This window comes from Zingiber officinale, chromosome 11B, assembly GCF_018446385.1.
Source record: "Zingiber officinale cultivar Zhangliang chromosome 11B, Zo_v1.1, whole genome shotgun sequence".
NCBI lineage: Eukaryota > Viridiplantae > Streptophyta > Magnoliopsida > Zingiberales > Zingiberaceae > Zingiber > Zingiber officinale.
In genome coordinates this window covers 88,463,828-88,485,420 of record NC_056007.1, presented here as the reverse complement: position 1 = coordinate 88,485,420, position 21,593 = coordinate 88,463,828, and the positions used below count along the sequence as shown (strand labels likewise).

Here is a 21,593-nt window from a genome sequence, read left to right as displayed (position 1 = left end):
ACACGATAGAAAAAGAAATTACTAAGGTATTTTATATTGTAGTAAAAGATAATTATACTTAGTTTATATATTTTTTATAGTTTATTTTTAAATTATATCAAGAGTGGTAAATTGTAAGATGAATTTATAGTTCATCGTTAATTTATAGTTCATCGTTAACTAGTTAGGCTCGAGTTTGACTCGTTTAAGTTATATTCGGGTTCGAGTTCGAATTGAGTTTTTATTATAAGGTTCGAGCTCGGCTCGTTTTAGAATTATCAAGCTCGCGAACAGTTCGAGTTTGACTCGTTATTAGTTCAATTATCAAAGTTAACGAGCCTAACTCGTTAAGCGAGCTCGGGCTCGTTTTCGGACTCGTTTAGAGTTCGTTTTTGGCTCGTTTTAGAGTTCGTTTTTTGGCTCATTTTAAAGTTTATTTTAAAGCTCGTTTTTTTGGCTCGTTTTAAAGCTTATTTTTTGGCTCGGTTTAAGGCTCATTTTTTTAGCTCGTGAGTCTATAAACGAACATGTTCGTGAGCTCACGAGCCGAATATCCTTAAGCTCGAGCTCAGTTCGATAAAACTATCGAGCTCGATTTCGAGCTCAAGTTCAACTCGATAAGATAAACGAACGAACTTTTTACAGAATCAAATTTCGAATAGTTCGTGAACTGTTTGATTCATTTACCTCTCTAATTTTCTGTAGGGCTTATGTGATATGTCCTAAGACATTATATAGATCAAATGCACCATGAATTACGGAAGATGAATTAATGTCATTTAATTTAACTTTTTAAAGTTTTCCTCCAAAGGAAAAGTAATAGCAAGACAGCATCTATATAATATTTAAATTAAGTGACAATAATTCATCTTCGACAATTCCACGCGTTAGTCGAAATTCGGAAAGTGCACACTAGACTTTGACTTGGAAATTAGAAGTCCACCACAAAGAATGTCATCGTCACGAAATTAAATTAAATGACATAACATATCTTTTTAGTTTAAAATCCATACTTTATTTTGATTTTAGTTTAATACCTGAAATAATATAAATATTTATTTATTTCTCTGACAATGACATATAGTTTCCTAAATGAAACAAATATATATTTTTTATTTCTCTGTTTAATTTTCAGGAATTCTGCAAGTAATAAATTAAAGAAAAACATCTGTATAGCAATATTTTGTTGGCTCACTTGATTGAATGGCCTCACTCAATTCATCCTTGACATAAACTAATTTAATAATAGAATCTCTAATATTGGCTAGTAAATGGCCAAAACTAAAAATAGTAAATCTGATAGTTAAATCATGGACTAGTGAATCATTAAGATTGAATAAAAAAACTAAATCTTAACTCGTAATTCAGGTGTTAAAGTTTTATTAGGATACTAATTTTGATCCTCTTTTCCTAAAGTCATTACCACTGCAGTAGTGGCGAGGGCTTCCTCTGCTCTCACTAGTCTTCCCTCGTCATTGTCCACCGTAGCGTCTCCGACTCTTCCGCATTGTAGAATTTTTTTTTCTGAAGACTGCATTTATTGCCTCTCCATTTATAATTCAATGTGATTAGAGCCGTCACATGAGTCAATTCGTAACGGGATGAGTCAGCCTATGGCGGATCAATCATTTAACGGGACGGGATGGGCTGACCTATTAATATGGTGGATTAAAAAATTTTCAACCCAACTCAATTCAAGACGGATTCTGAATTTGACCGACCAATTTGCGGCCCCATTAATTTTTTTTAAAAAAATTAATAAGTATTTTATATCTTCAACGTTTTACTTCGAAAAAAATTAATCAATTAAATATATCCATAAATATATATTTTAAATATAAATGAACGTAAATAAAAACTTATATCGGATGAAAAGTATTATTTTTATTTTAAAATTATAATAAAGAAATAATAAAATGACATAAAACTTAGTTTACATGTATTTCTCAACCCGCGAGTTAACCCAAACCCGTCATGGATCACGGGCCTAAGCGGGTCGGCTCACGATGGACTTGGGTTGATAAAGTTCTAACCCAATATGCTTAAATTATTTGACGGGACGGACCAACCGGACGGATCTAATCCAAATTAACAGCTCTAAATATGATCAGACGACCTAATTCTCTACCGAATAAATTTAGCATATTACATTTGAAATTAGAAAAGGATCTTAGTACAAAGATAAAATTATTATCATGTGACTAAAAGATTAATGTTTAAATTTTGAAAATAATCTTTTATAAAAAATAAAATAAGACTAGGAACAATAAATCTTTTCCCAAAAATTTCGTGGACTGTCCGTTCTTATATTACATTTGAAAATCGTAAGATTTAAATTATGATTCTTTTTTCTTCTATTTTTTATTCCCTGCCAGCTCCACTTTCGCAAGACTAACGAGCATGAGGCGATTCACCGGCGAAGCAGAAACAGCTCCTGAAAAGCTGCCACATCCGGGGAGACAATTCTTCCTGCAACACCCTCTTTATCTGGACGCCATCGCTGCCTTCTTCGTTGGTTTCGCCGTTGGGATCCTCCTCTTCCTCCTCTGGCGCTCCCTGCTCCTCCTCCGGAGATTCTTTTTCGCCGGCTGCACCCTCGTCAGTAGAGTCACTGTCCTGGAGGGAGAGGAGCCGGCGGGAGACGCTCCGATGGTCTTCGGCCCGATGCTCCGCGGGCCGGAGTTCGACCTCTTCATCCATCAACTCCAGCAGGACGGCGTTCCCCGCCCCGGCAAGGTCATCGGCCGCGGTGGCTGCGGCGAGGTCTACGAAGCTGAGCTCCTTCTCCGCGACCGGCCGCTGCGCGTCGCCATCAAAAAGATCGATCTGCCCGCCGACGGCCAAGAGGAGCCCGAGGGGTTCCACTGCCGCATGCGGCAAGTGCAGTCGGAGATCCGGACGGTGGGTTACATGCGCCACCCCAACCTCCTCCGCCTGCTGGCGCACATTCCGAGCCCACCCCGCTGCCACTACCTCGTCTACGAGTACATGCCGCACGGTTCTCTGCACGACCTCCTCCGGCGGCGCGGGGCGGCGCTCGATTGGCCGATCCGCCAGAGGATCGCGCTGGGCATCGCCGCCGGCCTAGAGTACCTCCACGCGGTGCACTGGCCGCGGGTCATCCACCGCGATCTCAAGCCCGCCAACATCCTACTCGACCGTCACTTCATCCCGCGCATCGCCGACTTCGGGCTCGCCAAAATGCTGAGCGGCGGCAACGGCGGCGGCGGGAGCGGATGGACCTCGCGGTCCAACAACCTGGTGGGCACGATGGGATACATCGCGCCGGAGTACTACCAGACGCTGGTCTGTACGGACAAGTGCGACGTGTACAGCTTCGGCGTGATTCTGGCGGTGCTGGTGACGGGGAGGTTCCCGAGCGACAAGTTCTTGGAGGAGATTGAGGAAATGAGCCTAGTGAGTTGGGTCCGGCGGGTGGTGGCGAGCTCCGATGAGGAGTTTGCGGCGGCGATCGACGAAAACTTGCAAGGGAAAGGGTTCGAGGAGCAGATGCTTCTGGTGCTGAAGGTCGCGTGTTTCTGCACCTACGATGACCCCAACCAGAGGCCTGACACTAGGGACGTTCGTCGCATGCTATCGCAGACAGTCCAATCCACTCACGGTAACAATATCTCATGCGCTAACCACTAGATCGTCTCGAGGGGATCAGTCCAATCCACTCACAATAATATTAACGATAACAATTAAATGATTTCATATTTTTATGAGATTGTTTATTTAATTCTAATCAGCTTTGAGAAACAACCAATCAATCCTTCACGACTAAATCAAGAACAGCTAGATTATCTTTCAAACTACTTAATCAAAGTCCCTCCTAAGATATGATTATAAAAATGCGAAAGAAAATCTATTCTAACATTGGTTTAAATTTATAGAAAATTTTACTCCCTGTTGCTCGTATCTGTGTCTGTATCTGTAGCCCTTCCTTTGGGTCCTCAGCTTCTGTCTGGCTTCCGTCAAGAATGCCAAAAATCTCATGTTGGGTAAGGCGACAGTTCTTGCAAAGTGCGAACAGCTTTCTCAGTCGCATGGACTATCATCTTTTTCACCTGTTCATCAGAGAATTCACAGAAAGAACAATGCTTGAATGAGTTCATTTGATTGCGGAATGAGAAGGTGACAGGTAAACCTAGCAAAATGCCATCGATATATGCAGTTTAAATAAGACTTCGTTGCATGTTCTTTGTCACAAATATCAGACAGAAAATAGAGGGGAAAAAATCGTGCATCATGATATTGGATGGGCATTAGCCAATGGGCAAAGCCTCATTACATTTCTTAAGATTTCAAATGATTCAGATGGAAAGTGAAAAGTTTCCTATCCATGACCCTTGTGGCTCAACAATAACCTACCACGGAAAATATATCTAAAACTAAATGCTAAGGTGCTGGCTGAATTTATCCTTTAACTTCTTTGTCTATCAAGTATCAGGTCGGGCTACGGTGCGATGGTAAGAGGTAAGACGGGCTCCCTATGACACATTACACCTAAAGACCACCAAGCCAAACATGACGACTTGCAATATGATTGCATAGACAAAAATAACTATGTTGTATAATAAAAAAGTTATTTGAAAATAGAATAAAGTTTGTGATCAAAATATCATTGGAATTGAAATATTAAGGTCATTTTTGACACCAAACATAAGATCTGACACTTGAGTGCCTAAATGTGTAATAAAAATTCTTACTTTCTATCATGAGCTAACGACACCATTTAAGTGCCTAAATGTGCAGTTAAAGCAATTTAATTGGAAAAGTATGAGCAAAGGACTAAGTGACATCAATGTTTCACAATTAAACTAAATGTGCAACCAGGTTTTGGTTTTGTTAATTGAGATGGAAAGAATAATACACTTTATTGAAAGATGAGGTATATTTTTATACAAGATTAGAAATCTATATTAGAAACTATCTATAATTAGGAAGCCAATTAACAATAACATAATTGACAAATATATAACATATATAACACTCTCCCTCAAGTTGAAGTACATATAATAACACTCTCCCTCTAGTCTTCACATATTATGTAGAAATCAAGTTTTGTTGAATTTTCTCACGAATAAAATGACAATCAATTTTAATGTGCTTAGTTCACTTATAAATTACAGAATTTGATGCAATATGATCACACCACAGTTTCGTTGGTACTTAAATTTCAAGTACTATTTCAGTCGAGAGTTGATATATTCACATTATTTCACACACAAACTCTGTCATAGCCCTATATTCGGACATTGCACAGGGTTATGACACAACATTTTATTTTTTACTCTTCCATGAGACTAAATTTTCTCCCACAAAGATACAATAACATGAAGTAAATTTTCTATCCATTTTGGAATCTGCCCAATCTACATCTGAAAAACATTCAATATGAGTGTGTCAATGATTTGCATATATGATATCTCGTCCGAGTGCTCCATTCAAGTAACACAATTTGCTCTACCACTATCCAATGATGAACTGTTGGAGATGACATAAATTGACTGACAACACTAACCGGACATGCAATATATAGACGAGTAACGGTAAGGTAATTCAACTTCTTAACCAACCTTCGATATCTCTTAGGATATTCAAATAGCTCCACATCTCTTGTGAAGTGCATGTTCTGAGTCATTGAGCATTACAAGGCTTTGCCTCCAATTTTTCGATCTCAATTTATAGGTAGAGGACATATTTTCTTTGAGATAAAAATATATTTTTTTTTTACTCCTCGCAACATCTACATCCAAGAAATACTTTGGCGCCCGTCTTTCGTGTGAAACTAAGTATGAATGAAAGATTTAAGAGATGAGATTCCTGTAGTATCACTTCCAATGATAACAATATCATCCGCATACACAACTAATAAGATGATACTAGCTATTGACTGCTTGTAGAATACAGAATGGTCAAATTTGCTTTTAATCATACCAAAATTTTCAACAACCTGACTAAATTTTCCAAACCAAGCATGAGGACTCTATTTCAAACCATACAAGAACTTTCGAAGACGACAAACTCGCCTCGACTCCTCCTGAGCGACAAAACCAGGAGGTTACTCCATATACACTTCTTCCTGAAGATCTCCATGAAGGAAAACATTCTTAATATCAAAGTTGATGTAAAGGACAATGATGAGTAACAGCCATAACATATGTCAATTTTGCAACAAGAGAAAAAGTGTCACAATAGTCCACACTATAGCTTTGAGCAAAGCCCTTTGCGACAAGACGGGCTTTCAATCTGACAACTAACCAATCCGGGTTGACTTTAACTACAAACACCCACTTGCATCCAATAGCATATTTCCCTGAAGGTAAATCGACCAAGTCCCAAATACCATTGTCATCTAAAGAATTCACATTGCATCATCCCAACTACGATGAGATATGGCTTCATGGACAATTTTAGGAATAGAAAGAGTTAAGTGTAGCAATAAAAGAATAAGAGGAAGACGACAAGTCGTTATAAGAAACAAACGAAGTAGGATTGGTACATTGGCATTTAACTTTGCCTAACTGGATTTGCTGACGAAGGTGTAAGACCTGAATCAAGAGGTTGACACCTAAAGTAGACTTGAATAATAGGATGCTTGCTAGGATTTGGTTTCGATACAGGAGCGAAGGATTTGACAAAATATTACCAATAAATCATCATTCTTTACTAAACTCATGTGTCAAGAATGTAGAGGTCTCTAGACTCATGTCTTTTACCAATAATCTTCTTCGTCAAAGGATCCTGAAATAAGCAATGATTGGTTAAGATTACGAGTTAGCTAGTTGACAGAGAGCAAATTAAAGGATACATTAGATAAACGTAAGATAGAGGATAGAGGAAGTAAAGGGTTAAGGTTGATAATGTTAGACCCACAAACATAAGATAGAGACCCATTAGCTAAAGTAGTGGTAGGATTATTAGCTGAAAAGTAGAAAAAAGACTAGAATTATTGTCATATAATCCGTGACACCAAAATCAATGACCCATTTGGAGGCTGAGAAAAGAAGACATGCATTGTGTTTACTTGAATCAGCAATAGCAGTGATAGAAGATGATAAAGACTTAAGTGATTCTTAATATTGTGAGAACTAGACAAATTCATCTGCAGAGATAAGAACAAATTTATCAAAGGCTTCATTAGTGGACGCAATATGGGTCAAGTGTTTTTCTTGATTTTTGTACTGAAGTTCAAACTTCGTATGGCCTAGCTTACGATAGTAGTTGCACACTATACCACTAGAATTTGACGTTCAAGTTTTAAAGTTCCGAGAGCCACTTTCTTTGTTTCCACTATATTACTAGTTGACCTCCTGAGCATAAAATTAGAATTGTGACGTACCAAAGCACTACTATGTAGAACGGATGTAATAATTTATGTACGAATAATGCGATTAAATACATCTTGTAAAGAGAAGACCTCAGAATTAGAGAGAACTTGTGATTTAATAGAGCAAGGAAGCTCATGATAGTCATTTGCTCTCGTTGACGTTGTTGAACCTTCAAGCTAAAGGGTAGAAACATTTTAAGCTCCTCATGCCTTCTTGAATGCCATAAAGGAATTTATCAGAGACTGATTTTGTTTTTCCACATAGTAAAAGGCTTTGCATACGTCATATATGCGGGAGGGATTTCCTTTTCTAGAGTACAAACATTTTAGATAATCCATCAGTTCTTTCACAAATTCACAGTGATTGATCAAACCAATTACCTCACTATCAATAGAACTCCGAATCTGAAGGAACAAGCGAACATCCTCTGTAAGCCATATCTGCTTTGAATCATCTTTAGGAGGATTATCAGTCAAATGATCATCTTTATCAATACTTCGTAGATAGAGGCGAATAGCCTTACTCCAATCCAAGTAGTTTGAACTATTTAGCTTATGGTTCGTGATTTTAGACATGCATCACATCTGTCACAATAGATGACTTATTTTCAGCTATAAGACCTTGAAACCCAGGAAAAATAGTGGAAGACCAAATAGAGAATACAAAACAAAATAGACAACAAAGTCCCAAAGGAAGTCAAAGAAGAGAAGAATTAAAGGATGTTTTAGAAGGCTGCAGCGAAGAAGGCTGCTGGAATCCGAAGGAAGTTTCAGAAGGCTGCAGCGAAGAAGACTACTGGAATCTGAAGGAGATGAAGACCAGAAAGGGTGAAGAGAAGATCTAAGACGCAGCGACTGATGGGCGGCGAGTTGATGAAGGTTATGGCGGAGATGAACCCTAATTTCAAATTTCTAATGCTCTGATATCACGTTAATTGAGATGGAAAGAATAATACATTTTATTGAAAGATGAGGTATATTTATATACAAGACTAGGAATCTACCTTAAGAAACTATCAACAATTAGGAAGCTAATTAACAACTAACATAATTGATAGATATATACAGATATATACTGCTATATATACACTTAACAGATATGTACAGCTAACAGGTTTGATAAGTTCAGTTGCCACAATGCAAAAAGGACAATATAGTTTTTGAAATAGGGCAGGTTATTGATATACAAAGTAACAACTAGATATGGGATTAGGGATGATAAATTTTCTTGCCCCTAAATAAATGGGACCAAGAAGGGGATGAAACTAGTTAAGCAACACGAAGCAAGTATGAGATTAAATTTTTATTTCCTGCCATGCTTGTGCCACATGAAATATAGTTTGTAATGTGTAAATTTTGTGACATTCATATATTTAGTTTACATTTGTTGCCTTGCCCCCAATCTGACTCGCATATGAAGTACCGCATGGGAGAGATGGGAAAGTAGAATTCCTCCCATAACTCACACTGTTATATATGGGACAAATACAAAAAACTAAAAACCACCCACCCCATTGTTATCCCTATATGGGGCTACTCCAAGTAAAATCCATATGTTGGGCTTTATAGTAAGCAAGTGTAATATTTAAACGACCTTAATGTTGGATAAAAAGATGGAAAAGAAGAATTAAAGAAAAATTATACATCCAAAGTAAAGAGAAAAGATAAATTGGAATTTAATGAAGGCCGCTAACTTCATAAATCAAATCAAACCAAACATTTTACAATAACATAGATCCTGCAAACAAGACTTAAGTAACCCTACTATAACTACTCCAATCCAAGAAAAAAGGGAAAGACACCAAGAATGTTTGAGTGAGTGACTATCAATCCTAGAAAATATGAATTAACATCAACAATGTTGGTGTTTATCAAATTTTAGGAAATAGAAATTAAAATCAATGACAATAGAAAATCAAGAATAGCATCAAAATCGGCCAGCAATTAGCTCAGTCATTACCAACTCAGCCTTCAATTATTTGATGAGGGTTTATCCAATGCTTTAGTTTCAACAAGGGCATCAAGCTTCTAATAGTTTGGTGTGCGATCAAATTGGTCTTCCTACTTGATGCTGATTTGGGGCGTAATAAATATATCATATTATAATTCAATATCTCTTTAGTCAAATTGATATTTGAGGACATGGAAGCACTTTTGATCCTTGTTTCTTCCAAGCTGACTAGTTTTATTGGTCAAATTGATTGCAGAACATTAACAACAAAAACCAACATAGAGCCATTGGTTGGGATTCATCAATTGTAAAGCTAGATTTCTTGACACACACTTGAAGCTACAACTACATGCTCCGCTTCACACATTAGAAGCACAAATATTTGTTCTCAAGCATGAACAAACAGTTTCAAATCAAAATGATACACAAAATATTACAATTTTTCTGAAATGTGCCTAATCACTACAAAGTAAGCCTACAATGACAGGATTATATGCTGAAGAATAACTAGAGATCATGTGTCATTTAATATGTATCACATGCATCTTTTGGTAACTTGCATGCACCGTTGTCAAGGAAAACCCAAAAACTTGCAAATCAATCATACTCCGTACATGACAGATGATGTCAGGCCTTGTGCATGTAAGATATCTCAAACTTTCAACAATATGATTGAAATAGGCAGGATCAAAATATGGCTGATCAGCCTCTATGGATAAATTTTATTGCAACTTATGAAATCCATGCATTCCACTTTTGACTTAAGAAATTTTATTGACAAAAAAGAGAGTACAATATTACATAAGACAATTTCCCATCATGCACCTTAGACCTCTCAAATACTTCAATCAACCTAAGATTATTACATGTATGAATTGACCATGTGCGCACAGGCTTGCAACCCTAATATAACTAGTTTTTTTGTCTTAACAGCTGTAAACATTGCTGACTTCAATTAGACCTTTGTTTAGTTCATGGGAAATCACCAACATGGAAAGTGTCTTCCTCTAACCTCAAAGGGGTTTGATTTTGGTGTCTAGGTAGCAAACCTAAACTTGCATTAGAATTTTGGTTCTAAATTCCAGTCCATCTAACATAACATAGATTTGAATTGAACCATGACAAAAAATAATCTTCTAGATGTCAAGATATGTTATTAAGGCAAAGGCGAAGAATGTAAAGGATTGGAATTGCCATGTATTTTTCTTTTTTCCCGTGCCAACTGATGTTTGATTGAAAATGTATAAAAATAAATAGAAGCAAAAAATTATCTAGATAAACAAGTCTGTAAAATAATATGCTTATCCTTCAGGCTAAGTAGAAGTGATTCCGTCCTAAGAAATAGTCCATTATCTATGAGCACACAACAGTTTAAGATCAGAATCACACTGCTACAGCTGTCAGTTGACCAATGAGAGACTGCCAAATGATTTGGCTGGGTAGGAGCGTTGTTAGAGGGATAGAGGTCTTTACCAAGTGGTCACACAGATGGTGATTTTCCTGTGTCACAACCTTTAGTCTTGAGATAATGTACATCATAACCAGATTTGATAGTGATCAAGCAAGTCTGATAAAATAAAATCAAGTTGGGCTTACTTCTGAAAAATCAAATAGAGAATACACTAAGGACCAATCAAAAGATGCTAAAATCAACTTAAAAGTGAAGAGTTGTTATCTGTAAGGTAAATGATTCAAAAATCCACTTGCACACATCATCAGAATAAGATGCTATTAACAAAAAGAGCAAACCTCTAGTTTGTCTTCTTTGGCTCTGTGATTTTTCGGAAGCAATCTGAAGTCCTCAGTTAAATGGATGCACTGATCAATATTTTCTGGTGAAACAAAGTCTATTGCAATCTTGGTACATGACTGCAAAGAGAAATTTTTGGATTAGTGAAATATTTAATAGACAAAAACATAAATCCCAGATATCTAAATAGCCAAACCTTTGTACCTTCAAATTTCTCACTTGGTGAGGACATCCAGCAGGAATAAAAACAGCTTCACCAAGTTGTTGTGTGAAAGTCCATGGTTCAATTCCTATATCATTTCAATTATTAGGATACAATTATTTAAGAAAATGTAGAAATCTAGAATGTCATATCACTTAAAACTACTAACCAAATTCCTCCTTGAGCTTCCTTTTGTGTTTTCTAGTCAGGTAAAATGTTTCATCATGGATGGGATTAAATACCTGATCACAATAAGAGAAAGATAAGTTCTTATCTCATTGTTGGAGGCACTAACTATTAATGATACCACTTGGGACAATAACAAACCTGTTCAACTGGAGAACAATAAACATGTCGGAATTCTTTTGAATGATTCTTGAGGTAAGCTTGTAAAGAAGGAACATCTTCTCTCCTAAAGATATCCCATAAAGCTCCTGCATTTTCTATTGAACCCTTAAAATCATCTGTCAGCTCTGGAACTATACAGTCTATCTCTTCTCTCCAATCTTGATTCATTTCAGCCTCATCAACATTAACATCTTGAAGTTGCTCCATTAAATCTTGAGCTTTGTGCCTTCTCTTTAGAACTTTTATTGCAGCTTTTTGCTTCCGAGAAAGTATTACTTCACTAGTGTGCATTAATATATTTACCTAGCAAAGAAAAAATGTAAACTCCACTTACAAGATTATCTCATTATGAAACAACTGGTGTTGTGCACTATTAAGGGAGATAAGAAGAATAATTATATGCGGATAACACAGTTTAATCAATTGAAGCAGGCTAATTTTAAAAATTCCCAGAAATAAAAGGTTTCTGAATTAACAATGACACTAAAGAGCATGGTAATTATACTGATTTGCAGCTGGCGCAGATAAAGAACATGAAAAGAAGCCCAAGTTCTGAAGGAAGATTTACATTCACTAATTCCCTTGAAGCAAGTTACTGGGAAAAAAAAATAAAAATAAAAACAGATAGCAGGTAGCAGTTCTATGATATTTTGCAATCAGGATAAAAAATAGAAACATTTTAAGAAATGAGGATCTTAAATCAGTAATGGTAGCAGTTTTAGAAAGAAGATTCAAGAAACAATTTATCAAAAAAAAAAAAGCTCTGGAAGCTATTTTTCAGTTGAAATCTTTAGCCTTTTCAGTCAATGTATCACATGCATGATTTATCCTTTTTTTTAGAAAAAAGTCACATGAACGATTCTAATTGCTTACATGTCTGACTATTGTCACTTTTAGCAGAAAAAATGCAGGGATTTTTTACATTAGATGGGAGACATTGAGCCAAAATGTCCATCAAACAAAAAAAACAGTAAAAGTTCTGCAGCTTCTAAAATTGTAAAATAATGAAGTATATAAAAGATAATAATAGGGAATAGACTTATCAGCTAAGATACTCGCATTCAGAATTCCCTCTCTTCAACCTGTAGACATACATGGCATACGTACAAGTATAAAATGAGTCCAACAAACCGGACTTGTCTATTTTCAAAGCCGTATCAAGCAGAGAATGTTTGCAGCCTTTCCAGTAAGCCCCCATGAGAAATTCAAAACGATGATGAAGATCTAACCACCTTAGTTAGAAATCAGATAGCAACCTTAAATTGAAAAGCAAAAGCTTGCAAAGTCCTTTGATAGCCTATCACTATGAAGAAGCAAAAGGAAGTGACATTAGATCAAGACCCTTCTCTACTTTGGAATTGTTATTTGAGATAAAAAGAATCAGTATTCTTTATAGAAGTGTGAGGCATATTTATATACAAAAATGAATCTATGTTAGGAAAGAATCTATCTAAGGGAACTATAATTAGGCTAATTGGCAACTAGCTAATGACAGATATATTAACTAATATATACAGATAATACTCCCTCTCAAGTTGGATCATAGATATTAATCATGTCCAACTTGTTACAAAAATAATCAACCCAGACCTTATTTAAAGCTTTTGTGAAGATGCCCCCTAGTTGTTCTCCGGTCTTCACATATCTTGTAGAGATCAAGCCTTATTGAATTTTCTCACAAACATAATGACAACCAATTTCAATGTGCTTAGTTTGCTTATGAAACACAAGATTCGATACAATATGAAGAGCAACTTGGTTATTACACCACGGTTTTACTGGTAATGAAATGTTAAGTCCTACTTTGGTCATGAGTTGATATATCCACATTATCTCACACACAGATATAATAATTTGAAGAAGATCTTCTATCCATTTTGGAACATGCCTAATATGCATCTAAAAAACATTCAATATGAGTGTCCATGATTTCCATATACGATACTCCCTCCGGGTACTTCCTTCAAGTAATACAAAATTTCCTCTAATGCTGCCCAATAGAGATGACAAAAATTGATTGACAACACTAACCGAATATACAATATCTAGACGAGTCACGGTAAGGTAATTCAACTCCCAACCAACCTTCAATATCTCTCAGGATGTTCAAATAGTTTCCCTCTCCTGTGAGGTACATGTTCTAAGTCATTGGAACACTACAAGACTTTGCCCCTAATTTTCCTGTCTGTTAATAGGTCGAGAACATATTTTCTCGAAAATAGAAATATATATTTTTTACTCCTCGTAACTTCAACACCTTAGTATCCCAAGTCTTTCGTGTGAAACTGAGTATGAATAAAAAATTTATGAGATCGCATTCCCGTAGTTTCACTTTCAGTAATAACAATATCATCCACATACAGAACTAACATAATGATACCAACTCCTAACTGCTTGTATAATACAGAATGGTCAGACACTTTTCATCATACCAAATTTTCCAGAACCCAACTAAATTTTCCAAACCAAGTACGAGGACTCTGTTTCAAACCATACAAAGATTTTTGAAGACGACAAACTCACTTGACTCCCCGTAACAAAACCTAGAGATTGCTCCATATGAAGATCATCATAAAGAAAAACATTCTTGATATCAAGTTGATGTAAAGGCCAATGATGAGTAGCGGCCATTGAAATAAACAATAGAATCAACTTTGCAACAAGAGAAAAAAGTGTCAAAATAATCCACACTATAGGTTTGACCCATCCAGATTAACTATACTCATTGGCATCCAATAGGCCATTTCTCTAAATGTAGATTGACCAAGTCTCGAGTGGCATTCTCATCTAAAGCATTCGTGTCCTCTGTTATTGCATTTTCCAACCAGAATGAAATATGACCTGACAGACAATTTTAGGAATATAGATAGAGTCAAGTGAAGCAATAAAAGAATAAGAGGAAGACGACAAGTCATTAAAAGAAACAAAAGAAGTAGGATAAATACACTGGCGTTTACTTTTGCATAATGACAAAGTAGTAGGTGAAGGACATGGTGGCAAAAGGAGAATACACTCACCCCTAGTGCCTCCGCCAATCTGTCTAGGACCAACACGGAGGAGGTAAATCATGGGCGGCTACTAGCATTTGGAATAGGGACTAGCACATAAGTCATAAGGGAGACATTTACCTCGGCTTTGCCGAAATTTGAACCCCAGACCTCATGGTGGCAACACCTCATGCACTAACCACTAGACCATCCCGAGGGGACAAAAGAATCAAAAGGTTGTCACTTAGAGTAAACTTGAATAATTGGAGACTTGACAAGAGCCGGTTCTGGGACAGGTGCGAAGGATGTGATAGAATACATCAACAAATCATCATTCTCCCTTTGACTTGTCGGAATATGTAAGGACAGGAAATAAGGTGTGTTTTCCATGAAGGTAACATCACTTGAGATAAGATATTTTTTAATACTGGGGCAATAACACCTAGAACCTTTCTAAAGTCCAGAATAACCAAGGAAGATACACTTTAAAGACTTGGGATCAAATTTAGTGACATGCAGACGAACATCCCGAATAAAACAAGTGCTACCAAGTATCCTAAGGTTAACAGGAAAGAACGATTTATTGGGAAAAAGGGTTTTGTAAGGGATCTCACCATGAAGAACAAAGGATGACATGCAGTTGAGAAAATATGCTGTAGAAATTACACCAACCCAAAAAGGTTCGAGAACATCTATTTGAAATAAAAGGGTCCGTGCAGTTTCAAGAAGATGTCTGTTTTTAGCCACACCATTTTGGGATGAAGAATTAAAACAAGAGGTTTCATAAAGCATGTCATTCTGACCCATATTACCCATATAAGATTGGAATAAACCGTACGCATATTCCTTAGCATTATCACTTCATAAAGTACGAATGGTGAATTGAGTTTTAATCTCAGCATAAAATGCACTTGACAGAGAAAATAACTCAGAACGACTTTTCATTAAATATAACTAAGTTACACGAGAATAATCTTCCACAAAAGTAACAAAATACCTAAAACCAGGTCTAGACAAATTAGGACAAGGAGCCCAAATATCAGAATAAACTAATTAAAAAAGAATAGTAGTACGTTTATTTACTCTAGGACTCAAACTAAGACGGTGATGTTTTGTAAACTAACACGACTCACAATCTAATAAAGACACCTTACCATATTGTGGACAAAGTTTTTTTTGAGCAAAGGAAGAGATGGATGTCCCAACCTACGATGAGCCTCAAAAGGAAAACTGACACTCGAGCAAGCCAAAGAATTTTAGAGCGGTGTCAAGAATGTAATGGCCTCCAAACCCATATCCTTTACCAATAATCTTCTACGTCAAAAGATCCTGAAATAAGCAATGATTAGAAAAAAATGTGATACAACATTTAAGATTATGAGTTAGTTGACTGATAGAGAGCAAATTAAAGGATAAATTAGGTAAATGTAAGATAGAGCACAGAGGAAGCAAAGGAGTAGGATTGATAGTGCTAGACTCACAAATACAAGATAGAGACCCATTAGCTAAAGTAACGATAGGAGTGTTAGATTTAAATTAAAAAAGGACAGTCCGATGCACGAAGATCCCACCATGCGGAGTCCCGCGAAAAGATCCATTGTACGAAGCCTTACCCAAAAAAGTTAGATTGAAATTGAAAAATCAAAAATATACTAGAATTACATGTCATATGATCCGTGGCATCAAAATTAATGATCCATTTGGAGGATGAGGAAGAAGACATGTATCTTATTTACCATAATTAGTAATAGTAGTAACAGAGGGAGATGAAGACTTAAGCGATTCCTAATATTTTGAGAACCTAGCAAATTTATATGTAGAGATAAGGATCGATTTATCAGAGACATCATTAGTGGACGCAATATGGGCCAAGTGTTTTTGTTGATTTTTGTACTAAAGCTTTCTAAACTCAAACTTCGTATGAGCTGGCTTACGATAGTAGTTGCGCATAATACCATCCGAATTCAATGTTCAAGTTTTAAAGTCCTGTGAGCCACCTTTCATTCTACTGTGACTAGTTAATCTTCCAAGCACATAATTAGTATTGCGACTTACCAAAGCACTATTAAGCGGAACAAATGCAGTACTTTATATAAGAAGAACACAACTAAATACATCTTATAAAGAAGAGACCTCAGAACCTGAGAGAACTTGTTACTTAGATAGCCATATGCTCTTGTTGAACTTTCACATCAAGGCTAAAGGGCAGCAACATATTAAACTCCTCATATGTCTTCTTGAACGCCGTAAAATAATTGATCAAAGGCTGATCTTGTTTTTCCACACGGTAAAATGTTTTGCAAACCTTATACCTGCGAGAGAGATTCCCTTTTCGAGTACAGAAATTCCAAGTAATCCATAAGTTATTTATAAATTTACAGTGATTGACCAAACCAATTACCTCACTATCAATACTGAATATAAAGGAACAAGCGAGCATCCTCTCTAAGTCATGTCTACTTCGAATCACCTTGAGGAGGGTCATTAGTCAAATGACCATATTTGTAAATATTTCGTAGATAAAGATGACTACCTTAGTCTAATCCAAATAGTTCGAACCATTTATCTTACAGTCCGTGATTTTAGACATCACACAGACCACATCCGTCACAATAGAAGACTTATTTTCAGCCATAAGACCTTATCCCAAAGGAAGTCAAATAAGAGAAGAATACGACAAGTACAGACAAACTCACGAGCACAAGAAGGAAGACCAAACCAAATATCAGCATTGGCTGCTAGCACGTAGAGGCTCCAATAACTATCAAAAAACACGTCACGAGTGGGGCAAGAAATCATATCAAGGGAGAATGCACAATGTCCGGTAAATCGCGTCTAGGGAGAACGCTCCAAGAAACCAAGTCGAGGAAACCAATACGACAGTGGATGCTCAGCGCATGAGACGACGCGACCTGCAATCGCGCATAGGTGTTGTTTGCATTGAGGAATGCAGAGCAGTGTTGGAGATGTTGAGATCGACGAAGATGGCAAGGAAGGCGTCTAGGGTAAGATCACCATAGCGTGCCTTGTCGCGATTGAGGGCACCAAGGATGAACCTGAAGAAGGCTAGGTCACAGGGCCAGGATTCAACTGCACTAGGGTCAGAGGCACGTAATGACTTTTGCGGTGAAAAGCCGCGCTGTTGCACGTACGTGACAACGAGCGTCGTTGCATGTGAGAGGAAGAAGAGGCAGATATGGAACCCTAATTTTGAATCCCTAATTTCGAAATGACTTTGATACCATGTTATTTGAGATAAAAAGAATATGTATTCTTTATTGAAGAGTGAGACATATTTATGTATAAACTAGGAATCTTAGGAAAGAATTTATCTTAGGAAACTATAGTAATGTTAATTGACAACTAGCTAATTAACGGATATATAAACTAATATATATAGATAATAGGAATGTTGTATGAAATACAACTTCTCCGTGAGGCTACCATCATAGAGAAGCGAAGAACAGAGGCATTATAGAGAAGCAAGAAGAGTGCTTCAAAGTTGGAAAAGGAGAGATCAGAAGGAATACAAAGAGGTGAAAGAAAGGAAAAGACAAAACTGTGTTGTGTGTATAAGAATGAGGAAAAAGTAACTTCTACATATCAAGTCTCCATGTTTTTTAACTGAGAATAATATAATTAATAGAAGAGCAATCTATGTATTAAATAATTATACGATTCTGTAAAAGGAAGTAATTAATGATCAATCTTGGTGATTTGTTGCCCAATTACTTAATTCTAATTCTATCACCTTATCATATTAACATTAGCATCGGACAAGAAATCAACTTTTAATATCATATACATATAATCTCCATTGAGATTTATAAAAGAATATATCACTGATAATATGCAAATTAATTCATTTTACTACATTGACTAATGTTTTTATATCTCCCTCTACCTTAAGTTTACAGTCTAATAGATAAATTTCTTGTAATTGATATATTGAAATTCTATTAAATTATTTTTCTGATTAAAAATTAATAATGATTGCAAGTACAAAAAAGTACCCAAAATTATTCATTTTAAGCTTTGTCGCGCCCTGTAACAGTGTCCAAATATGAACTTGTTTATGCTGAGTCACCATCTTCCTACTTTGAAAGATCAAATGTGAAACATTTAGTTCCATATCCATGTTGGACACTCATACCCAAGCCCAAGTAACATAGCATTTTAAAATTCAATCTTAGCCACACATATGAAGGTCCGAAAGAGAGTGTCCATGTTCAGCAACTTTAAAGATAATTATAAATGAAATATAACATATCAAAGAAAGAAAATGATGCATTAAGGTCATTAATGTTTATCCAATTATTATCCCTTTCTCCGATCTAGAGGATGGATATGGAATCCAAATTTGAGAGAGATTTGCTTTATCTCAATCTTAGCAATCATGGTCCTGAGATTTGTGTTAATCCATCATTTGTATGCAAAAAAACATTTTAACACTATGAATACAAACGTAGAAGCAAAAATTGTTAGCTTACTGCATCAGAGACATCACAGTGAATCTTGGTTACTGAATCTCCCCTCTCAAGCTCTTCTTCAATTCCATATGCAATGTATGATTTTGGTCCCACATCCAACTTTAATACATCTTTGGGAAGTGCAGCAGCAACGTTCAATGAACCATTATGTGGATTTGTATATTCTTGAAGAGGTAACACATTAATATACTCAATTCCATGGCTTGGTAACAAATCCTCCAAATTGCTGGAAGTTGGCCAATCCTTCAATTTGAGCATCTCAGGCCACATATTACTATACACCCTTCCCTTTGTGTATCCTTCGAAAAATAGCTGAGGATCTATTTCTACCTGAAAAACAAACAATAATCATGTCAATTGAATATGATGCCTATAGACTACAGAAATGATTTGGCTAATGCATAATAAGAAGTAGAATATATCAATGTGTTCCATATGATTTAAAAGCTAACCTCGCAGCAAGCTAAACAATCAGTAGCCCGTACACGTGATAAATCAGTTGGAATATTACTCTTAAACATTGTACTCCACATATGTGATGGCTCCCAGATCAAACGTGATTCCTCAAGCACTCCCCTAATAATGACTGGTTCTCCGTTTAGCCAATGCCTCCGGAAGTGCTTTTGATCACCATTCTTAATATCACTTGCCAATGGACTATATAAGTAATTATCCATATCATTCCTTCTGAAAGAAGCTCTCCTTGAATTTTTTGTTGTGGAACATGCACACACACTCTCGACTTTTTCAATAGAATTATATGTATGGGTTGGACCAAAGATTTTGATTGATTCCTCTGCTTGTAGTTCCAAATCAACCAAGAAATTCTTAGGAAACAGGTGTTTCAATTCAAGATGAGAAACACCACATCCACCAACCAATGTATGAGGACACGGAATGATTCCACTTGCATTCACTTTCCAGCTAGTAAAATGATCTGAATCATTAAGCAAGCTATCCTCTTTTTTATTAGTGAAATTTTGTGGCTGCCCACCATGCATGTAATCTTGACCTCTGTTAAGAAAATTGAATGTCATTTGCTCACCCGATGCTTGAAGGTTATTATCACGGATATCGCGACAACATCCAAGACACAAGTCATATGAACAACTTGAACAACTTCTGTGAAGGTCGAAGATGGAAGTTCTACAATTGTCGCTTATCAAATTGAAAAGAAAAGCAAAGAGAGAGAAAAAGAAACAAAGGTCAATTCCACAAACAATTGAATTCATAGGGAAAAATAAGGAAGAAATAAGGCCAAATCAAACTAAATGGCGGAAGTCACGTACCAGAAAATCCGTTCATCCCTTCCACAAATTGCATAATCTGGTTGCAGGTCACACATTTGAATTCCTGTTGAAAATAGTAATGAGCATATATTTCAAAATTATGGATGTGAAGTTCTGAGATTTGGCACCTCTGATCTTGGCCTCTATCTTCATCTCCATAAACTGTTCTTGGTTCAATCGTTTTAGACCAGGCAGTAGATAGTGCAACATGTAACCAGCATATTTAATCTTGTCAGATTTGCCCACATCATTGGTTAAAACCTGTTCATCATTTCCAAATAAAACACAAGCTTCTTACAGACTACTCAAAATAATGAACCGAAGTAAACTATAGGTAATACAAAATCAACTCGAGAAAAGAAGTCCAGACCAAAGACGAGCTACTCTCCCTCAAGCAAATAAGACAATTGCATCTTTCACGGCAGAAAGGACAGGCCTTTGCTACCATATCATCGGGCATATGCGGATACCTAAAACCCCAAAAATGAAACCTTCATTGTAATGCCATGATCTAAGAGCGAAGGAGCAGAGCAAAATAGTAGCAGCAGAGATATGTGTACCAGAGCCGGATGCAAGAGGCGCAGTAGCTTCTGCTCCTGCAACTGGAGCACAGAATGGTGGAAACGCGTGCCTTCCTGCATTGGTGGCACATTCTCCTTCCGAACTACATTCATATTCGAAAAAAGGGAGTTAGAATAAATGGCAGATAGACGATGAACGAAATAGATATGTTAGAGGGGGAAAAAAAAGATGACCTTCCTAGGGCTCACCGTCAAGGTCGTTCTTTTCCTCTTCATCACCTCCACCGACACCATCATTGTTCGCACTCACGGGAAGTAGAAGCAGCGGCGGTAGCAATTGAGGGGGATGCACCTTGCGGCGGCTAATTATTCCTCGGGGAACGATTCGGGGTTGTTAGGCGGCGCACATCATCGGCATCAACTCTTGCGTTTGTTGATAAATTATTCCAGATCCGGATGGACGACGAATCTCTCCTTTCTTACAGCCCACGGGATCGGTTTATTTCGTTGCCTATACGGTTAAGCTACCAAAATTGGATGAATGAAATACGGTAATTAATTAACTTAAACTTTCTTAGTTATTAAAAAGATTTTTTCCCTTTTTTATAAAGAAAAAAATACGAAAGGAATTATTAAATTATTAAATTTTAATTTATTGATTAATTAGTTTAATATTATAAGATTGTTTAGAACTAAGTTTGATTGAAGTTTTCTACTTTTCTTGATAAAAATAATTTATA

General features: G+C 36.6%; 2 protein-coding genes across 6 annotated transcripts; one reads left to right on the top strand and one right to left on the bottom strand.

The window, feature by feature from the left end:
• The first annotated feature begins 2,355 nt into the window (after positions 1-2,355).
• On the top strand, positions 2,356-3,773 carry LOC122034277 (leucine-rich repeat receptor-like serine/threonine/tyrosine-protein kinase SOBIR1). Its single transcript, XM_042593454.1, has one exon. It carries the CDS (start codon positions 2,380-2,382, stop codon positions 3,628-3,630), a length of 1,251 nt encoding a protein of 416 aa, XP_042449388.1. The 5' UTR covers positions 2,356-2,379; the 3' UTR covers positions 3,631-3,773.
• LOC122034276 (lysine-specific demethylase JMJ25-like) lies at positions 3,689-21,335 on the bottom strand. Of its 5 annotated transcripts, none has more exons than XR_006126668.1 (12): positions 21,088-21,334; positions 20,893-20,996; positions 20,703-20,802; positions 20,461-20,593; positions 20,333-20,396; positions 19,496-20,201; positions 19,044-19,373; positions 11,546-11,869; positions 11,388-11,460; positions 11,213-11,306; positions 11,016-11,135; positions 3,689-4,049 (listed from the first exon to the last, which is right to left on the bottom strand). XR_006126668.1 is itself a non-coding variant. In XM_042593450.1 (12 exons), the coding sequence occupies exons 1-12, from the start codon at positions 21,148-21,150 to the stop codon at positions 3,975-3,977; spliced, it is 2,178 nt and encodes a 725-aa protein (XP_042449384.1). In that variant the 5' UTR covers positions 21,151-21,332; the 3' UTR covers positions 3,689-3,974. The 5 variants fall into 5 exon arrangements, 3 of the variants coding, with proteins under 3 accessions (XP_042449384.1, XP_042449385.1, XP_042449386.1); XM_042593450.1 differs by having other exon boundaries at positions 11,221-11,306; positions 21,088-21,332; XM_042593451.1 differs by having other exon boundaries at positions 11,221-11,306; positions 21,103-21,331.
• Between the last annotated feature and the right edge of the window lie 258 nt (positions 21,336-21,593).